The 21704-nt window shown below is 41.6% G+C and overlaps 1 protein-coding gene across 1 annotated transcript in view; it reads left to right on the forward strand.

Moving 5' to 3' along the window:
* The first annotated feature begins 347 nt into the window (after nt 1–347).
* The window catches only part of LOC122805999 (vomeronasal type-2 receptor 26-like), a 48289-nt gene continuing 26932 nt past the window's right edge, over nt 348–21704 (forward strand). Inside the window, exon 1 of the mRNA XM_044076240.1 lies at nt 348–524. Coding sequence (XP_043932175.1) covers nt 348–524 — 177 coding nt within the window. The remainder of the gene's footprint in view (nt 525–21704) is intronic.

The following is a 21704-nucleotide window of genomic DNA, read 5'->3' on the forward strand; positions in this document are numbered from 1 at the left end:
GGTATAATCTCCTGTTCCTTCATGAGTTCATAGAAATACATCTGAAATGCAAGATGAGACCACGCCCACACTTTGTATGATCACTCCTAGTGCTGATAGATTCCATTGGATGTTATAGATACATAACAGCACTACCTTTACTGAAACCTTGCTTTCCTGTATAGAAAGGTCTGTCTCATAAATCAATGTGTTGGTAATCAAAAATGGGAACAACTGCAAATCACTGATTCATTTAAAGTTTACTATGCACTGTTTTATGGCCATTAATTAGGACTTTCATTGTCTCTTATACATAGTTGCTTCATTATACAAGAAATGTCAATTTTAAGAACACTGGAGGTGAAGACATGTATTTTGATGCAAATGGTGACCCACCACCAAAGTATGACATCCTTAACTTTGCCATATTCCCTGATGGAACCAGCAAATACTTTCAAGTGGGTACATACGAGTATAAAGCCAATGGAAAGCCAGAGCTCATCATCAATGTGGGAGACATTTTGTGGAATGAACGATTCAGTCAGGTACTTCAAATTCAGTTCTACCTTTTATTATTCAGACTCTTACAAGGTCCTTTTTTCCCCTTCCGTTTTTATTTATTCCTTGCATTATTTCTATTTTTTAATTTCGCTTCTCTATATGTGGTGTTTAGCCATCTGTCTGCTTGTCCTTTTATCTCTAGAATCATAAATTTATATACTTTCTTATAGTGCTCAAGCCTTAATTCCTTTGAGGAACACTGACTCCTTCAAACTTGTATCATAGCTAATCTACTATGTCTTATTTCAAACTGTTTATAAATTATCACAGGCCTTCATAAAAGTTGTTCCAGTAAGCTGGAATGTCTTCCAGGAAAGCATCAGAAAAAAATATTATTTAGAAAATGCCCAAAAAAAAAACCAAATGTAACTCGACTAGAGACATGGGTTATCAAAATGAAAAATACCACTAGTTCCCTATATTCAAATGTTCATTTCTCATAGTTGCTGTCATTTCATTACTTATTGTATTTACATTCCTCCATGTAAATAATGTTTGTAGAATTTATGTTAGTAACACATACTTGTATATGTATGTTTAAAGCTTCATAGTTGTGTCATTCATACCACTTAATACTATCCAAGTTAACCCAACTCAGTGCTAGACTGGTAACCACTGTACATTGTTTACCCAATTTCTGTATCTTTTCTAATTCGAGACTTTCATGCTCTATAACAAGCACAATCAGAAGGTGTCAACATATGGTACTATACCCCTAAATTACCATGTATATGTAACCCCTTATCAACTTATAGAGTCTTCTGCAATTGTATAGATAGTCTGCTATATTTTATCATATCACCCTCTTTATCCATACATTGTTATTTCTTCATCTACAATGTTATCAATATGTTGTGTTTAATTGAGTGTTTACTTTAGTCAGTTTTGCTGTATACATAAATACAGTATTTCTTCTATGTACTGTGTGTTCTGTTCCAAATGCATAACATATCAAAGCTCATGTTCCTTTCTTGTTCTTGCTTTACCAAACAAAATCATACAAATGTATCTCCAGGTTTTAACAGTATATCCTCTGAAATTATTGCACATTGTAAAGTAGCATCATTGGTTTATTTTTCAGTGCTGTATATGGATGTCACTGTAGTGTCATATATACTTTGACCAAGGTTCTTGATGAAAAGGGTCAACAGACCAGTTCATTCATCTAATTAATAATGCAAAAATAAATAAAATACTTTACTGGGTGGTGTATGAGTGAGATTCATGAAATTTTAGTGAGGCACAGCACAGCATCACTAACACCATGTAGACCCACTGCACAGATTTAAATAGTACTCAATGCAGCACCATGTAGCACCTCATATGACACCATGAAAGATAGCATAGCACAGGTCATCCAAAGACATAAGAGTACAGCAGGTTGGAAACAAGGAGTGTAGCATAATGCCATAGAAAAACATAAGTGAAATAGAATGAGTGTTACACAGTACCGTAGAAAAACATAAGTGAACTAGCATGGATAGCAAAACACAGAGTGAAAAACAAAGCAGAAAGCACACTGATCTAAAAAAAATGAAATGCGGCTCAAAATGTGCAATTCAAAAAAAAAAAAAATGGAACAGAACCCCACACTGTAAAGTGTGTTAGTAAAATGGCAGGCAAGCTATCATGCTTCATCAGACATGCAGGGTTAAACTACATGCTTTGAGAAATTAACAGCAGTATTGCAGAAGACATCCTACATGCACAAAAGCAAGACAGGTGTGGTATGAACTGACTGTGGCCACCAAAAGCAGTATGGAACATGTCATGCTAGAAGAGTGGAGAGGCACAGAAAGATCCAAGACAGTACGCTTGTGTCATTTTGGGTAGCCATTGTAGTCAACAGCCAATACTATAGCATGTGCACAGGTACAGGCAGTGTATAGAGAGCACATTTTGTGTCACAAAAGTTGAAACTCCAGCACATGCAATAGCACAGCTGTGTATGTCCTACAGCAGCCACATGCCATTGAAAAAGCAGTACCACATGATCCACTGCATCTTGCCAGTACAATCCAGTGTGGACAATGCAGAGGCAAACAGATGGCCCATGAGGCCTAGAGAGATCATTCTATATCGCTGTTACCAGATACAAATAGCAGAACAAGTACAAATATGACTTTGTCATTGTTCATGTTGGTGTGAATGACCCGAGACATACCTCCCTGGACTACATGAAAAGACACATGGAGGAGCTGTCCGATCTTGTAGCCCAGGCAGGTATGACCCTAGCCCTGAGTAGCATCCTGCCATCACCCAGAATGATACCACAGTACACACAGTACAAGGACAAAATGACTGACTTCAACAATTGTCTAAGCTGTTGGTGTCATTCTAAGGGGATCCAGTATCTGTCTGCCTGGGATGACATGATCTACAAACCACGATGCTTTGCCAGAGATGGCCTGCACCTGTCGCCCTTGGGATTCCGGATACTGGCTAAGGCTCTTGCCACCCCTATAGTGGCTTTTTAGGCAAGATTCAAATGACAAATTCACCACCGTAACAGGTATAAGGAAGAAAAATATGAGAGTAATGCTACTTAATGCTAGAAGTCTAAACCTCAAAATGCACTCACTCAAGCCACTCCTTAAAATGGAGAACATTGATATCTGTGCAGTGACAGAGACATGGTTCAAGGCTCCAGAGAGCACCCCTGCATTACCAAGCTATAATTCATACCACACCTTTCAGCTACCAAACCTGGACCGAAGCACTAAAGGTGGAGGCATGTCCATATTCATTAAGGATATCCACACCTCCAGCCTAGTTGCTCAGCATAATGCATCCAAGATTATACAAGTGCAACTAACTCTAGGCAAGATCGCAATCCAAATTGTAGCTTGCTACAGATCCCCCACCACGCCCCAGGATTCCCATTCCTCATTTCTTGATAAACTGGAAAATATTAGGGTACAACCTAACACCCTAATAATGGGCAATTTCAACTACTCCACCATTAACTGGGAAAACTACTCATGTACCAACTCTTGTGCTTAACGTTTTCTGGAATTCATAAATTCCAACGCCTTGGATCAGCTTATCCACACGCCCACCAGGGGCAGCAATATCCTAGACCTGGTCATTACCAACATGGGCAACCAGAGGTCAATTCCTCATTGGTCAGATCTGACCACAAGCAAATCACCCTAGACATCCACATCCCACCCCCACCCCACTCCCCGTTAGGGAAACCACCGTAAAAACTTTCTCCAAAGCCAACTTCACACTTCTTAAGACAGAAGTGGCAAACTTCACAACACCCATGCTGACGGACAATAGAGGTACAACTGCTGAATCCTATACAACTACACTTTATAAGCACTTACACGAGTGGATGGATCATGCAATCCCTAACAGAATCAAGATGCTATCCTCCAAAAAAAGGAAGTCAATCTGGTGGTCCCCTGCCATAAACAAACTCTACAACAAAAGAAAGAAACTGTTTCAAAAAAAGAGTAAAATCCCCTGACTGGAGGAACTCCATGGTCAGCCTCAGTAAGAAGTTGAGATCCCTCACAAAATCCTCCCAAGCTAGTTACGAAAACAAAATTGCCACTGATTCTAAAGACAACCACAAAGCATTCTATAGCTATGTCAAGAATCTCAATGGCAACACTCAGATCTGCTCTGAGTTACAGCACAATGGCACTAAATATACAGAATCAACTGATATTGCCAACATCCTGGCAGATAGGTTCAGTGCTAACTTTACCCCTCTTTCATCCCCTAAAGAGCCCATCTCTATACCGGAAGAATGCAAAGTTCCTGTAATCACGGCTGCACAGGTATAAAACACACTCTCCAAAGCCAAGAACACAGCATATATTGGACCTAAGAACATCCCAGGCTGCGTTCTACATGAACTACAGAATAAACTGACACCCCACCTAAGTACCATGTTCAATCATAGCCTCAACTCAGGCTTTGTGCCCACTGAATGGTGCACAGCAACAGTTATCCCACTCCATAAAGGGGGAGCCACCATGGACCTTGAGAACTACCGCCCCATTAGCCTGATGAGCCTGGTCTGCAAGGAACTTATAAACAATGACATTGGTAATCTCCAAACTCTGGTTTGTAAAAGGCAGATCATGTCTCCTAAACCTGATAGACTTCTTTGAAGCGGTCACCAAAGCCGTAGATGAGGGTAAGGTGGTTCACACAGCCATCTAGATCTCGCCAAGGCTTTCAACACTATCCCCCACTCTGGAATTATAGATAAAATCACTAAACTAGGTATAAATCCCTATGTCACAAGATGGGTTGCCAACTGGCTCACTGACCGAACCCACACTGTGAAAGTAGCAGACTCTAAATCCAGCTTCAGACCAGTGACAAGTGGAGTACCACAGGGTTCAGTCCTAGGTCCTCTCCTGTTTGGTGTCTACTTCTCTGAAGTACAGGCTAACACAGAAGGTCTTTGGCTAACAAAGTTCGCAGATGACTGCAAACTAGGAGCCATAATCAAAACTCCTAACGATGTGGACATCCTACAAAAGGGCATCACTGAGACAGCTGCCTGGTGTCAAAGCCATGGCCTCAAGCTCAATGCCAAAAAGTTCATTGTCATCCCTTTTGGTAAAAACTCTGTACCCATGAACTACCACATAGGCGGAAGTCTACTTAATACCGAAAGGGTGATAAGAGACCTTGGGACACAGGTGGACAGTAGTCTCTCCTTTAATAATCACATCGCCACAGTAGTCAGGAAATCCTTCTACGTTGCACACCTCATCACAAAAGGTTTCTCATCCAGGAAAAAAGAGGTAATTGTTCCCCTCTATTCATCACTCATTAGACCCATTATATAGTACAATGCCCCTTTTGGTATGTACCTCACAAGACATCTACAACAACTGGAAAGGCCACAGAAATACCTCACAAAAAGGATTACCGGCCTCAAATAGATGCCCTACGCAGACGTCTCAAAAAATCTCCAGCTTTATTCTGTCACATATCACCTACTCAGAGGCGATCTCTGCCTAACATACAAGGCTATGTCAAACCCAGAGCTGTTGGACATGCTCCACTTAAATAAATCCCAGTCCCTCCGAGCTACATGCTCTAGGGACCTCAGCCTTGTCACCACAATAAACAAAACATGCTGGAGGGATAGATTTCTGTCCCAGAGACTTCCCATACTCTGGAACAAACTACCTATCTATATCAAACAAAGCTCCTTATTAGCACTCTTCAAGAAAAATCTTGATGATTGGATGGGAGATAGGAAATTCACCCTGGGGATCACTTCTGTGGCTCTGTTTGACAGTGGCACAGGAAAATAATTTTCTTGGGTGGCAAAAGCCAGGGTACCGTTTGGCTAGGCTTATATAGGCCCTAGGGCCAATAGCCTAGTACCTACCTATGAACCTATGTATAAGGCTACACAGCACAGACTGCAACCTACACAGAGATCACTACACAACATATCCTACTATAACACAAGCTGCACTAACTAATAAGTGTTCATTAATACATGCATGGAGAGTTTGTGTCCAGAAATACAAACAGCAATGGATTAGACAACAGAAAATGCCTAGGCCATAGTAAACACAAGGAAGCTCATTAATTCAAGTACAAATTTAAGTGCTTAAAATCCTAAGCCTTTGAAAGTAAGATTTTAGACATGAAAATATATAACAGCTAATAGATAGATAGATAGATAGATAGATAGATAGATAGATAGATAGATAGATAGATAAAATAACTAAAATTATGACTTGCTGTTAGTACATACGATATTTAGAGCAATGAATTATATTTATAATGAATCATACATAATGAGGATAGAAATTCCTTGTAATTCAGCATCCTATATCATCATTCACCAAAGAACAGTTACCAAAACAAAATAGGATACTTGCAAAAACAGATCATTTATAAAAGCCAAACTTAAGTTCATAACAGTGATCTACTCTGAAGCTCATGACCAGAAAATTCTGAATGATTTCCTGTTTCTTCAACTAACATTAAAGTTCACTAAACAGCAATGCGTGAAACAAGCCAAAATTCCAGCATAGAAACTGTCCAGTTAATGCTGTGTAAAAGTTCACACAAGATAAAAAGATGATTTACTTTAGAATTAACATTCAAAGAATGCCCAAATGAGCTTCAGTCACAGGTCATAAGGTCCAAGATGGTAGCAGTAAGCGGCTGCCAGCAGACATAATCTTGATTTTTTTTTTTAATTTTTGTATTTTTCTAGTTATTAATCATGCTGCTAGCTAAGATGGGCTGTTATTCTTTTGGACTTTAAAATGTTTTGAGCTATATTTGTTGAATGTGTGATTATTTCTGTACTGTGTAGCTGGAGTGTTTGTTGCCTTTGGCTGTTCATTCACCTATATTATTTTGAGGATCACTACAGATGCTTGAGTCCCGAGTATTCGAGAGCCACTAGCTTGAGGACACGGACTTGAATGCCTGAAAGCTCATGTTGGCTGTTGCTCTCAGACTGGAATATGAGTTCAGGTAAGCAGCTATGGGGAGGAGTGTTAGGGAGCTGGAAGGGAGTTTTAGGTTTAGGGAGAAGGAGTGAAGTTTTTGGGTTAGGGAATGATCAGGGGAATTTAAGTTTAGGGAAGGGGGTTGGAGTTTTAGGTTTAGTGAGCAATCAGAGAATTTAGGGTTAGGGAGGGGGGGTGGAGCTTTAGGGGATTAAGGAGTCAGGTTGGGAAATGGGTAGGAGTTTCAGGGTTTAAAGTTTCAGGGTTAGAGTTTAGATTCTTGTAGGGCTATTTATTTTTACTGGGTCAGGTGCGAGAGGGCTCTGTAGAAATGGGAGACCAGGGTAGTGGGAGCCTGATCATGCGATTTTTTTTTTTTTGATCAAGTGGCAGCGAGCAGGTGTGTTGTGAGCTTCTATCACATGAGCTCCTGTACGAGTCCCGTTATTTTGTTATATAGTAACTGGATTCTAATGAAGTTTTTCCATTTGGTTGTTACCAAAATGTTGCCTATTAGCCATGGAGGGCTAATCACAACTGTTACAATACTGCAGCTGCCTTTTATGGGCTCTACACTGAAGTTATGTTGCTGTCTCTGTGCTAATAATTTAAACTGCAGCCTGCTTTGATCTGTTGCTGAAGTGGCAATGAGTCACTTAATCCAGCTTGCAATTGCCAGGACTTCATTAACTATTACTTCTCTATGGGTGAATTTATTCCATTTGTCTTTTTTTTTTTCTCAGAAATCTATTTATTTATTTCAGAGGTAATTCACCAACAAATTTACAACAGTCCTATATACAAAGTGGGTACATGCAAACAAAGAATACAACCATATTGGGCGTAAGACCATAGATAATTTACCAGCAAGGCTACAATAAACAAGCAAATGGCACATAAACAACAGTACTGTTGATAGCTTTGTATTAAAAAAAAAATAGTAGTATGACTTGATATAAAGAGTTTTGACCTTTAGTTAACCCACAGCTATATACAATATTTACAACTGCTATGATGAGAAATCTCGTAGAGCAGGGAGTTTGACTGTTTCGTATGTTTTATACAGTTAACACGAAACTGTGGAATTTACCCTGCTTATTTTATTATTACGCATTCAGGGGACAGAAGATAAGCTAATATCTGTAATATCTACAAAAGAGTATTATTCCTTCAGAATGCGGTCAATGAGAAAACCCCAAAACGCCATTTGTTAATTTACATAAGCCATTGCTTAACGGCTCTTCACTTATGTAATTTTTGTTGACTTCTGCTGAACCAGAGACTAAAGTACTCTTGTTTTAGAGCCAGGATCCCTGGATGCAGAAGGGAAGCAGGACACACACTGGACAAGACATAGTAATGTGGTTAACAGAAGGCATGAATAGGGAGAAAGTGGCAATATGCAGCAGTTGTATGGGACAGGTACAGGGATGGTGGTGAAGGCACTATGTACACTGTTTAATGATTGGGTTTTTTTGTGGTAAAGCAGTGTTTTATGTTAAAGGAAACAGTGGGGTGTTTACAGAGATAACTGGAAAGGACAGTAGGTGAGTTAAGCAGAATAGATTATTCAAGAGATGCCCAATAAAGCATTGATTTGGAACAGAACACAGGTAGCAGTAGGAAGGCATAAATGAAAGGTGCACTGCCCTGCTGGCCTTTTTCCTTTTACCTTTCATCGGGGCCTCATGCTGACTTCCCTGCTGACCAAAGATGGAGTATGTGCCATGTGTTGGTATCATTGCATGGATGTGACCAGTAGATGAATCAGCATGGTGGTCTTCGGGATTAGCATGAATAACTGCAGTCACCTGATGGGGTGTTTTTGGAATCTTCAGCATGGCATTATACTGCCTAACACTTTCCCTGTTCCACCAGTCCAAGGCTTCAACAGGAGCAACAAGGTGCCTCGTGGCTTGCAGGATTTCTCCTATATCATGACCGTATACCTGGGACACCAGAATCTCCACCACATCCTTTTGTCACAGCAGCCATTACATACTTTTATGAAGCAACACTTTGCCTATTCCTCTCATTGTGTCTTGTACCTTAGAAATTGTACAGGAAAGATGCAAAACCTGGGGCTACAACGAATCAGGTCTGGAAGCATTCTCAGCTGAACAGACTGGGACATGATTAGACACAATATATATGTTAGGATGCAGACAAAACAAAAACAAATAACTGTTGTAAGTGTAGTCACTCACCCTATATGTGGTATACTAATCGACTTCAGTCCTGGTACGGAATAAGTGTAGAGAGTAACCATCTCTGTGGTTTATCAATGTTGAATCAGTGTAGTAATTTACTACATTGGCACTACACTTTCATACTGCAGTGCTAGTACATTAAAGTGTAGATACTTACCAGATATGTGATGCACACTTACACTGCATCACTGGTACAGTATAAGTGTAGTCAGGCACTACATCTGTATTACATGTTTACACTGCAGTACTGGTACATTATAAGTATAGACACTTACCACTTTTGTGGTGCACACTCACACTACAGTACTGGTTCGATATAAGTGCAGACACTCTCCACATCTGTGGTATACACTCATAATGCAGTACTGGTATATTAAAAGTGTAGACACTCACCATATCTATACTACACTTTCACACTGCACTGCTGCTACATTATAACTGTAATCAACACATTTGTGGTGCACACTCACATTGCAGTACTTGTACATTGTAAGTGTAGACACTCGCCAACTCTGTGGTACACACACACACTGCAGTACAGGTACAGTATAAATGTAGACACTCATCATATCCATGGTGCATACTCACAATGCACTGCTGGTATATTATAAGTGTGGACAATCACCATATCTTTGGTGCACATGCACACTGCAGTACTGTTACAGTATAAGTGTAGTCAATCACCACATCTGTACAGCACACTCACACTGCAGTACTAGTTCAGTACCAGTGCAGACACTCTCCACATGTGCTCTTTTCAAGATTTCAGGAATTTAACTAGCAGAATGGCATACATTAAAGTGATTAAGTAAGGTCCACATTGGCCATATTAGGTACTAATAATTAGGCAACCTAGTATGTTACTTGGGCCCATGGATTAAGTGTTTTAGCTTTTGGGAGGGCTAACAGGGCTTGTTCCATAATTTTCAAAGCATGTGAATGGGATTGTGGAATCTGTGGATTAGTGATAACTGTGCATAGAGTAAAATGTATACTAAATTTGCCAGCTCAGATATTCATTGTTTCCTTCGGGTCAGGGTGGGCACTATTATTGTGGACTAGCTCCAGATATTGTTAGCTGTTAATTCATAACTGCCTAACATGGTTAAAAAAACATTTGTAGTTATTTTTGTTATTAGTGTCTATTATATGTTTGTATTTAGCTTTGAGCCTCCTAATGGTTACCTTAAGCTCTTTACTAGTTTGCTCAATATGCTATTAATTCAGTTAGAATGAAATTTTTATAGGCATTAAGTAATTCCTCTCTAATTAGATAATTTATATATATATATATATATATATATATATATATATGACATTTCACCGAAAATCCATTTCGCCGAAACTTTCTGGCATAGGGTCCAAATCGTCGAAAATCCATTTTTCCGAAATTAGTACTGACAGTGTATCTGCCCTTTTCCCCCACTGTAGAGTGAGAATATTAAAGTAGGGGGGTGTGGGTGGAGTAGCCCCCCACCTACTCAGGTTGTAAACTACTTACTAACCCTTTTAATAGGGACTTCTCAATAGACAACAATACTAGACAATATTAAACTGTACTGGGCTGTGCCCCCCAAACCCCCCTATGTGTGTGTTTTTCTGTGTGTGTGTGCGTGTGTGTGTGTGTGTGTGTGTGTGTGTGTGTGTGTGTGTGTGTGTGTGTGTGTGTGTGTGTGTGTGTGTGTGTGTGTGTGTGTGGATATTCCACCATATGGTATATTTTTTTAATTTTTCATTACGTTTTGTATACCTAAGGGTTGCTTGTCATTGCAACAATCATTTTAAATGGGAGTAGATGTCAGAGGCATGGGCAACAGCTTTAGGAATGAGATCTATCAGAGGATGATTACAGCAGAATTTAGTTAGATTATCATGTAAATGAAGAATGTTTTCAGGGGAAGTATCACCAGTTTTAAATAAGGAGATCCTTGATTAACAAGGGAAACTTATATATATGGAGGTGTTCAAGAAGTGGCCATGTTTGTTGTCTATGTACATCCATATTAAGTAGCTGATACCCTCCTCTGTTAAATAGATGGGAAAGACCTGCAGATAGGTTCATAGGTTCATAATTTCATAGGTGTGTAGTAGGCTAATGACCAATGGGGTCTTCTCAAGCCTAGTCATATATCTCAAATCTAACAAGTTCTTTATCCTTGGTGGTGTAAGCAGGAACTTGGGAGATAACTGAAAAGTTCATCTCTACTTGATTCCCAAGTAGACTATTCTCTATCTGTAAAGCCTAGCACTTACTCCTACAGTACTTGCACCTTGATAAAGCACTCTTATTATAGATAGTACCCCACCAGCCTAAAACCCACTTCCCCCGGAGTCCTTTGAAAGTCACTTTATCTACTACTTCTAGTATGTCGAGGGATCAGTTGCTAGTGTCCTCTCCAGCTCAACTGGTGAACCTGGGAATATTGAGGCAATGTTACAACTGCCTCATGTACACAGACAATCCTCTCCTTCTCCCACAAAACACAAATACATGCGAGAGATGCAACTATATGGCCAAACTGGAGGCTGAGCTCTCTCAACATAGGACTGGCAAGACCAGACAGGAGGAGAAGGTAACCACACACAATACATACCCAGTCACACATGGTACCATCACAACTTCAAATCATACACATACTCACACAAAGACATACTCGGAGGCTCTGATCAAAAATTTACCAAAACAGCAGAGGCCACCAAAGCAGACACCCAAACAACTACCACCTCACGACCCAACACATGCAACACATAGACCACACAGTCAGAGTGTCAAACAGTCACAGCCCTTAAGGCCAAACAAAATGCCAGACACACTTGTCATTGGTGATTCCATAGTCAGACACACTGACATCCCGCTCACCAGACTGAGTAAAGAGAAGGTCACAGTAAGCTGCCTGTCGGGCGCTAGAATCCGCCACATAACGCAAGCACTCAGGTCTCTCAACAGCAGGTACAAGTACGACTCAGTCATTGTCCACGCTGGTGTCAACGACCTGAGACGTACCTCCTTGGACTACATGAAAAGGGACATCGAGGAGCTCTCTGATTATGTAGCCCAGGCAGGTATGACCCTGACCTTGAGCAGTATCCTACCTTCACCTAGAATGATGCCACAATACAGTGATAAGATGATCAGCTTTAATAATTGGCTTAAATTCTGGTGTCATTCAAAGGGGATCAATGTCTGTCTGCCTGGGATGACATGCTGGACAAGCCACGCTGCTTCGCAAGGGACGGCTTGCACCTGTCACCCTGGGCTTCCGGATATTGGCAAAGGCTCTTGCCACCCCCATAGTGCCTTTTTAGGCAAGGCTCAAATTCTAAACCTACCACCCTAGAACACCAAAAGGAAAAAACTAAGGGTAATGCTGCTCAATGCCAGAAGTCTCAATCTCAAGATGCACGCACTCGAGGCCCTTCTCAATATGGAGAACATCGATGTCTGTGCTGTGACAGAAACCTGGTTCAAGGCTCCTGAGAGCACCCCAGCACTAACAGGTTTCACCTCATATCATGCGTCCGGCCCCAAAATCCGGACAACACCAAGAAAGGAGGGGTGTCCATATTCATAAAGGACACCCACACCTCAAGGTTGGTGGCAACGCACGATGCATCGGAGACCATCCAGGTGCAATTAACCATAGGCAAGACTGCTCTGCAATTTGTAGCATGTTACAGGCCACCCTCTCAAACTCAGGAACCTCACATGGCCTTCCTGAAAACATTGGAGGGATAAATGTATCTCCAAACACCATCATACTAGGTGACTTCAACTACCCTAATATAGACTGGGAACACTACTCAAGCCCGAACACTCTAACCCAAAGATTCCTGGAGTTCATAAACTCAAATGCCATGGAACAACTAGTCACCATCCCCACAAGAGGAGAAAACATACTTGATCTCATCATCACGAACATGGGATCAAAATGTTCAACACCGAAGTATACCCTCACTGGTGAGATCAGATCATAAACTAATCTCGCTGGAGGTCCTCATCCCGCCCCACCTGAAACAAAAAGACCACAGTGAAAAACTTCTCAAAAGCCGATTTCACACTTCTAAAAACTAGTGTGGTCTCCTTTAAGGCCCCTGAGCCAGTGGTAAACATTACTCAAACCGCTGAATCACTTACAAATGCCTTCTACCAGCACCTACAGGACTGCATGGATCAGGCAATCCCAAACAAAACTAAGACTCTCTGTACCAAAGGCAAGCGTCCAGTCTGGTGGACCCCAGCCATAAACAAGCTCTACAACAAAAGGAGGAAGCTACTACAAGATAGAGCAAAATCCTTGAAAGGTAAGACACCTTTGATCATTATAAGTAAAAAACTAAGAGCTCTCATAAAATCATCCAAGGCAAATTTTGAGAGAAAAATCGCCAAGGCCTCTAAAGAGAATCATAAGGCCTTCTTTAGCTATGTTAGAAACCTAGGAGGAAACTCCCAGATATGCTCAGAATTAGTTCAAAATGATGTGAAAATTACTGAACCTACACACATTGCCAACATACTGGCTGACAGGTTCAGTGCAAACTTCTCCCGCCCCCCCAAAAGGAGAGATATCTATTCCAGAGGATTGTATCCCCCCAAACATCTCCAACGCCCAGGTGAGAACTGCCCTCACTAAGGCAAAAAACACAGCATCCATGGGACCGGATGGTGTCCCCGGCTGTGTGCTACATGAATTCAACGAGGAATTAAACCCACAGTTAGGACAGCTGTTTAATCTTAGCTTCACCTCAGGATACATACCCAAGGAGTGTCGCACGGCGACTGTGGTCCCACTTCATAAGGGCGGTGCCTCCACAGACCCTGGAAATTACCGCCCCATTAGCTTGACAAGCCTTATCTGCAAAGCCATGGAGAGGATCATAATGGAACTCATAAATAAAGACATAGGGAACTTGCAGACTTTGGATCCAACCCAGTTTGGCTTTGTCAAAGGCAGATCCTGCCTCTTAAACTTGGTTGACTTTTTCGAGACAGTCACCAAGGCCATTGATGAGGGAAAGGCAGTCCATACAGCCTACCTCGACCTGGCAAAGGCCTTCGACACAATACCCCACTCAGGTATCATCGAAAAACTCATCAGCTTGAATGTAAACCCATACATCACAAGATGGGTTGCAAACTGGCTAAGTGACAGAACCCACAGGGTCAGAGTTGCTGGAGCCATGTCAGACCCAAAGCCTGTCACAAGTGGTGTCCCACAGGGCTCAGTCCTGGGTTCACTCTTGTTCGGCATCTACTTTTCTGAAGTACAAGCAAACACAGGAGGGTTATGGCTGACAAAGTTTGCAGATGACTGCAAACTGGGCGCCATAGTCGAAAACACATCTGACACAGATATCCTCCAGAAGGGCCTCACAGAAACGGATAACTGGTGCCAGAGCCATGGCCTGAAGTTAAACGCCAAAAATGCATAGTCATACCCTTCGGGAAAAACAAGGTTACCCCTAGCTACCATATAGGTGGCAATCCACTGAGCACAGAAAAAGTCATCAGAGATCTGGGGACCCAGGTTGACAGTAGCCTTTCGTTTGACACTCATGTTGCTAAAGTAGTTAGGAAAACCTTCTATATCACCCACCTGATCATGAAGGGATTCACATCTAGATCAAGGGAGGTCATCGTTCCCCTGTACTCATCACTCATTAGACCTATGATTGAGTACAATGCCCCGTTCGGAATGTATCTGACCAGACACCTGCTGCAGCTTGAAAGGCCCCAAAAGTTCCTCACCAAAAGGATAAAGGGTCTCAAAATATGTCTTATGCTGCCCGACTGAAAGAACTCCAGCTCTATTCAGTCTCATACCGCTTGCTCAGAGGTGACCTGTGCCTGACATATAAGGCCATGTCAAACCCAGATTTGATGAATATGCTTCACCTCAAAAATCTAGATCCCTCAGAACCACAAGGGCGGAGACTTAAACCTTGACACGGTTATAAATAGAACATGCTGGAGGGACAGATTCATCACCCAGAGACTCCCTATGCTGTGGAACAAAATCCCGGTACATGTGAGGCAGAGCACCTCTCTGGCCTTGTTCAAGAGGAATCTTGACCAATGGATGGGAGATTGCAGATATACCCCAGGGATTACTTCAGTGTCACTGCTTGACAGAGGCACAGCAAAATGATAGGCATAGTTTTTATTCAAACTAAAGGGGTGGCGAAAGCCACATAACTATGGGCTAGGCTTATAAATGCCCTTGGGCAGATAGCCTAGTATGAACCTATGAAACCTATGAACCTATGAACCTATGAGACATATACATGTTTATTGGAGATATAGGTGCAAACTGGGGTGAATTTCCAGTTTTTCATCCAGTTATCCGTGATTTACATGGATGAGGAGCCTGTTCCAGAGACAGGGTAATCTCTGAGATACTACCTGTCTCTCCAGCAGGTCCTGTTTATATCACAGGCAAGGTTTATGTCTTTAGAACAGGTAACTCTGGTACTGGTTGTTTGAGAATATGCAGGAGGCCCATAAGACTGGGGTCCGAAGATGCCTTTTATGCCAGTCATAGATTTCCCCTCAATAGCCTGTAGGATTCAAAATACAGGGATTGGACTTTGAGGCAGTCTGAACTGGACATGTTATTCTTTTACTGAGGAACCCCTATGGGTGCTCCAATTGTTGGATATGCTTGGTTAGATACGTACCAAAGGGGGCATTGTGCTCTGATAAGTCTGATGAGTGATGAATACAGTGGAGTGAAGACCTTCTTGGACCTAGATGTTATATCTTTGTTTATAAGTTGCATAACATAGAATGATATCCTCACTATGTATGCACATGATGGTCAAAGGCTAGATTACTGTATACATATGTCCCTAAATCCCTGACTACTGATTCAACTCTTAGGGCTACGTTCTCAATATGATAGTCACCAGAGGTGGTTTACTTCTCAAAGGATACTACTGTGAATTTCTTTGGCATTTGGTTTTAATATATGGCTCTGATACTAGTTACTTATCTATGTCAGCCCTTCTTGGAGAACATTTGTGTCATTAGGGGATTCTATGACTGCTCCTAATTTGCAATCATCTACAAATTTAGTCACCCAGAGCCCAATGACATTGACCATGACTTTGGAGAAGTAAATGCCAAAAAGGAGCAATCTGAGGGCCAATCCCTGAGGGACTTTGCTTGTTTAGAGGTAGACTTCCCAAATCTAACTTACAGGATCCTGTCTTGTGAGCCAGCTGGCTGCCCACCTGGTGATATAAGGGTTAATATGTAACCTCATGAGTTTGTTAACAATGGCTGAGTGGGGTATTGTGTCAAATGCCTTGACCAGGTCAAGATAAACAGTGTGAACTGTTTTGCCCTCATTCATTGCTTTGGTGACCTTCTCAAAGAAGTCCACCAGGTTCAGTAGGCATGACCTGCCTTTGACAAAGCCAAACTGAGTTGACTCCAGTGTCTGAAGGTTTCCTATTCCATTATTAATCATATCCATCATAATTATTTCCATTGCTTTGCATATGAGACTAGTCAGAATTATGGGTCTGTAGTTTTCAGGGTCCATTGATGGACTGCCCTTGCACAAAGGGGAGACCATTGCTGTTTTCATAGTTTGCTCCTAGTCTGCAATCATCTGCATATTTGGGTAGCCAGAGGTCCATGACATTGACCTTGATTTCAAGTAGATGGCAAAAAAGATTCATTAGAGACCGAAGACATAAAGGGAGGACTGGAATGAATGGACCATCTATCCTTACAGAAATCTAGGTAAGAAGGGTGTACTCATAAGGCTTTCAACTCAGAAATTCTTCTAGCTAATGTGATGAGTACTAGAAAAATATTGTTTTCAGGATAAAAAAACAAAGTCAGCTATATAGATGAAGCTGGTTCAGAAGCGGATAGTGTATTTTTTTCCCAGCACAAAATAAAAAACTCCATAAGGGAGTAGGATCCTTGATAGAAAGTCTGAGAAGAAAGATACACCTTAAAAAGGCTTTAGCCACATTTAACAAGACTAGAAACATATGGTTTGAGCAATGGTGGATATTTTCGTATAGCAGCTATATACACTTTTACAGATGAGTAGCTGACACCTGTGTCAAAGAGTTGTGATAAGTAATCTAAGACTGAAGGTATAGGAGAATTGAAAGGTTCAAATCATGAAGATGAAGTAGAAATGGAAAATGTATCCATTTAATCTGGGGGGTCTTTTGCCATCAGTAGAACCCTAGAAGCCATACAGTCAATCACTAGGGAGTAAAGACTCAGATGGATCTTGTTGCAGGGGTGAGTTAGGGTCCTGAAAAGCCTTGGATGGAGAGGTTTCTTCAAGGGATGAGGGAAGAGGAAGGTCAGCCAAATTTATTGAGGCTAAATGTAGGGTTATGACAGTGATTTTGTACTTTCCTGTGTAGCTATTTGGACAAATATATCCATTAGAGGACAAGCATAAAGGAGATGAGCGAGTCATTTGTAGATCACAGCATCCCTTAGTTGTATCCCCACAGGATGGATGATGGAAAATAATCTACTATACTTTGCATTGCTTAGAAAAGCAAAAAGTCACAACAAGGCTTTCCCCAGTGACTGCATGGCTTCTACACTATGGAGGAAGGCTGGGAAAGCACTGTTATGGCATCAGGATGAAGCAGTTGAGCATGTATGTTAATGATTTGGCTTACCCTGAAATGTTTACAGGCAGAAAGTGGTTCGTTTACATAGCCCATTTCCCAACCCTCACTGTCACTTGACATAAGAGAGATGATTGGCTGATATACTAAACCACTGCCTTGTTGTCACTGTGAGCAACTATCTCATCCTGGGTTAGGGGGTCCTGGAAAGCATGGAGTCTGAGATGGAGTGACATCATCGCCAGATCACTGATGTTTAATGTGGTCTCTAAGATTGACCAGACAACTTAGTTTGCCCTTGAATATGCCTCCTCCCATCCTACGGCAGCGATATACACTGAAGCAGCTATTAATGAGTCAGTATTTGAAATGAGTCATGTCTTATCAGATCTGGTGAGTGTGATCTCCACTTCAGATGTGATTTGCAGGATGTGGTTATCTCTCTCTGCTGGGTATATTGGATCTGAGATTTGTGACCACTGTACTGGTACCATCCACTGCATTAATCTCATACAGAATTTTGCTAACAGTATCAGTGGAACTGTCACTGCAATCAATGCTAAGGTCATCAGGCACAGATGGGCTGTGACAGAAGGTGCATGAATGTGGAGATATATTAGTTGTTGAAGAGGTAGGATCCTCTCTCAGGGCAAATGAGTTCTGCAAGTGGCTGTACCAAGACTACAGCATATGAATGTGAACAGCTGAGATGACTCCACTGCAGATGAAAGCGCAGAGTGTCATTGTGATCCCTAACTACAAAAACAGAATTATTCATTTATTAGGGCCTCTCAGGCAGACATTAGGTACTTCAGTGAGGGAGTAGATGGAAGCCAGTCATCCAGATGAGGAACTGCTTTCACTTCTTGCAATTTCTGATTCACTGCAACTGTAGACATATAGTTTGATAAACACCCTTGGGGCAGAGGTGAGACCAAATGGAAGAGTTTTGAAATGGAAGTGACTGCTTCCTACGAAAAAGTGTAGGTCCCTCCTTAACTCCTTGGATATCTACATATATGAATGTAGGCATTTTGTAGGTCCAGCTAGCCCATTATGTCTCCTTATGACAAGTATGGAAGGAATGGCTGCATCATGACTGTCTGAAAAGCTTCTTTTTGAATAAACTTCTTAAGGTTACTTAAGTCCAAGATGGGCCTGTGATTATTCATTTTCTCTGGTACCAAAAAGTGCACCTGAGATTATCTATTTTCTCTGGTACTAAAAAGAACCCAGAATAGTATCCTAACCCTTTCTGGTGTGGTGGGGCATATTGGGTGGCTCTTTTCATTATGAGGTGTAAGATCTTTTCTTGCTGAACTTATCTGATGGGGTTGAACACTGTAAAGAGTAGACAGGAAAACTGTACAGAGGGTCCTACATGAAACTGTATACTCTCAGGATCATCAGCAACCCTTTTTTCACATTTTCTATAAGGGTCTGAGTTGTCATGTTAACTGTTGCCATCTCTCTCAATTCAATGGCACTCTCCTACCTTCTTCAAAAGTTATGCCCGACTTTCACAGGTCCTCTTTCACGCAATCTATCCACCTCTTTGCTGGATGCCCTAATTTCCTCTTGCTTTCTTCTTGTCTCCCAAATCTTCTTCCCTAAATTGTCTTCTGCCTTTCTGCACATGTGCCTGAACCATTGTAATCCATTCCCTTTGATCCTTTCTGTAATTGGAGCTACTCTGGCTTCTACTGTGATGCTTTCATTTCTTCATCTGTCCCACAGTGTGCATCTTACCACCCTTCTCGGGCTCTTCATCTCCACCACCTCTAGCTTTCTCAACTGCTCTGCCTTAACTGCCCAGGTTTCTTTATCATACAATAGTACTGGTCACACCACTGTTTTGTACACCTTGATTTTCAACTTCTTTGGCATTCTTCTGTCATATACTACACCTGACACTGTGCTAGTTTCCTTCTGATTCTAGCTTTGCCCTCCTCATTCAGACTTCCCTTCTCTTCATCCACCCCTTCCAGATACTTCCAGATACTTGAAGCTGTTAACTTCCACTTTTTCCCCTTCTGTCTTAATTCTTAGCTTCCTCTGATTTCCCCATTTGCTGACATTACAACTGTTGCACTCATTTTCATCCAATGTGCCTCTGGTTTTGCATGCCATTCCATTATCATCTTATGAAGTTCTTGGTCAGAATCAACTTCTAATGCCACATCATCTGCATACAACAACTTTGTTGATCTGTCCCCTTCAATCTGTTTGCTGATGTATACCATCACCAGTATGAACAGCAGTGGATTCAAAGCTGAGTCCTGATGCATACCTTTAATGTGCTGTGGGCTGGTAAACGTTGTTGCTGGCATCCCTTATAGAGGGTGTCTGACTATCTTCTTTATCTTTCTGTCTTTGCTTTGCAACCTAATGGTAGATAGCAGAAAGAAATGCTGTGCCATTTTCCAGAAGATGGTGGAGTGTCTCTGATGCCTTGTTCTTTGCTATTGCAGCTTCTCAGTGTTCACCGACCAGTACTCCTTCTTAGCCTTGTCCTTCTTTTCTATCTCACACTTTTTCCTGTGCTCCTTTCTTTTGATGACTTCCTGCACTTCTGCATTTCACCACCAGCTTTCCTTATGTACCTTATTTTGATATCTGGCATGGCCGCATATCTGTTCTATAGTCCCCAGACATGCTGTTTTAAGGCACTGCCATTCTTCTTCAACTCCACCTATTTCATATTCTTCCCGAAATGCTAGAGCCCTGAATAATTCCTTAAATTCCTGTGCTTTCTCTCCAGTCAGCTTCCAGGTCTTCAGCCTAGTCTCTGTTGACTCTGGAGCTTTCTCTGACCACTGTTTGTAGCTGATTGTGGCAACCACTGGTTTATGCTGTGGGCTGACTGCTTCACTGGGGATGACTTTGCATTCACTGATTCTTATCCATACCCTGTCCTTACCAGGATGATGTCTACCCGAGTTGCATGTTGGCCACTCTTGTATGTGACCTTTGTCTGTCTCTGTCTTGCTGAACCATATGTTTATCATCATCAAGCCATTTGCCAAACAGAAGTCTAGAATGGCCTCTCCTTTATTCCTGTTTCCCCACCCACTTAGACAAAGGCAATTTTCATATCCTGTTCTGTCTGTCCCATACAGATCACCCATTACAAATACCAATTCATGTCCTGGTTTATCTAGTAGGTCCTGTAACTGCTGTCTGAATGCACTTTTCCCTCACTATCACAACCCTGCTTTAGGGCATATGCTAAGATTATGAATAGCTCCCTATCCTTACACAGTAGTATGATTGCCATGAGTCTATCACTAATTCTGATGACATCTCTCGCTGCCTTCTGAAGATTTTCCCTTACCACAATTTCTGCACCATTTCTAGTTTTTAATTCCCCAGAGTAGTAGGCTCTGGAACCCAAGATAAGTGGCTTTGCTGCACTGCCCGTACATTTTGTCTACTGGATAATAAGGATGTCCATCCTCCTCCTTATCATTATGTCATCATCCTCCAAGCTCCATCCTGGGCTGTCAGTCAACTATATCAAGATTGTTTGGTTTTACATCCAGCTCTTACTCAACAGAGCTATCGCATATAATCCAAGCTGGGCAACTGGACATCGGATGCCCAATAGCTTATTGGGCCAGGACACCTGGAATTAGGGTTGCCACCACTTCGTTTTTTTTCCGGACTATCCGGAAATCAAACTGATTCTCTGATAGTCCGGAAAACACTGTACAAACTCCGGTATTCTGTTTCAAAAAGGAAACAGACTATCGGAGTTTGTAAACCTGCTGATTTACTATGCTTTTTTTTACAGAAAAGCATAGTAAATCAGCCAAAAGCAGGCAGCAGGAACGAAAAAAGAGGGCGTTCCCCTCTGAGTGATGTCATCACGATGTCACAAAATGGGTGGAAT

Source organism: Protopterus annectens, chromosome 7.part0 (genome assembly GCF_019279795.1).
Source record: "Protopterus annectens isolate FY-2018-M chromosome 7.part0, PAN1.0, whole genome shotgun sequence".
NCBI lineage: Eukaryota > Metazoa > Chordata > Ceratodontiformes > Protopteridae > Protopterus > Protopterus annectens.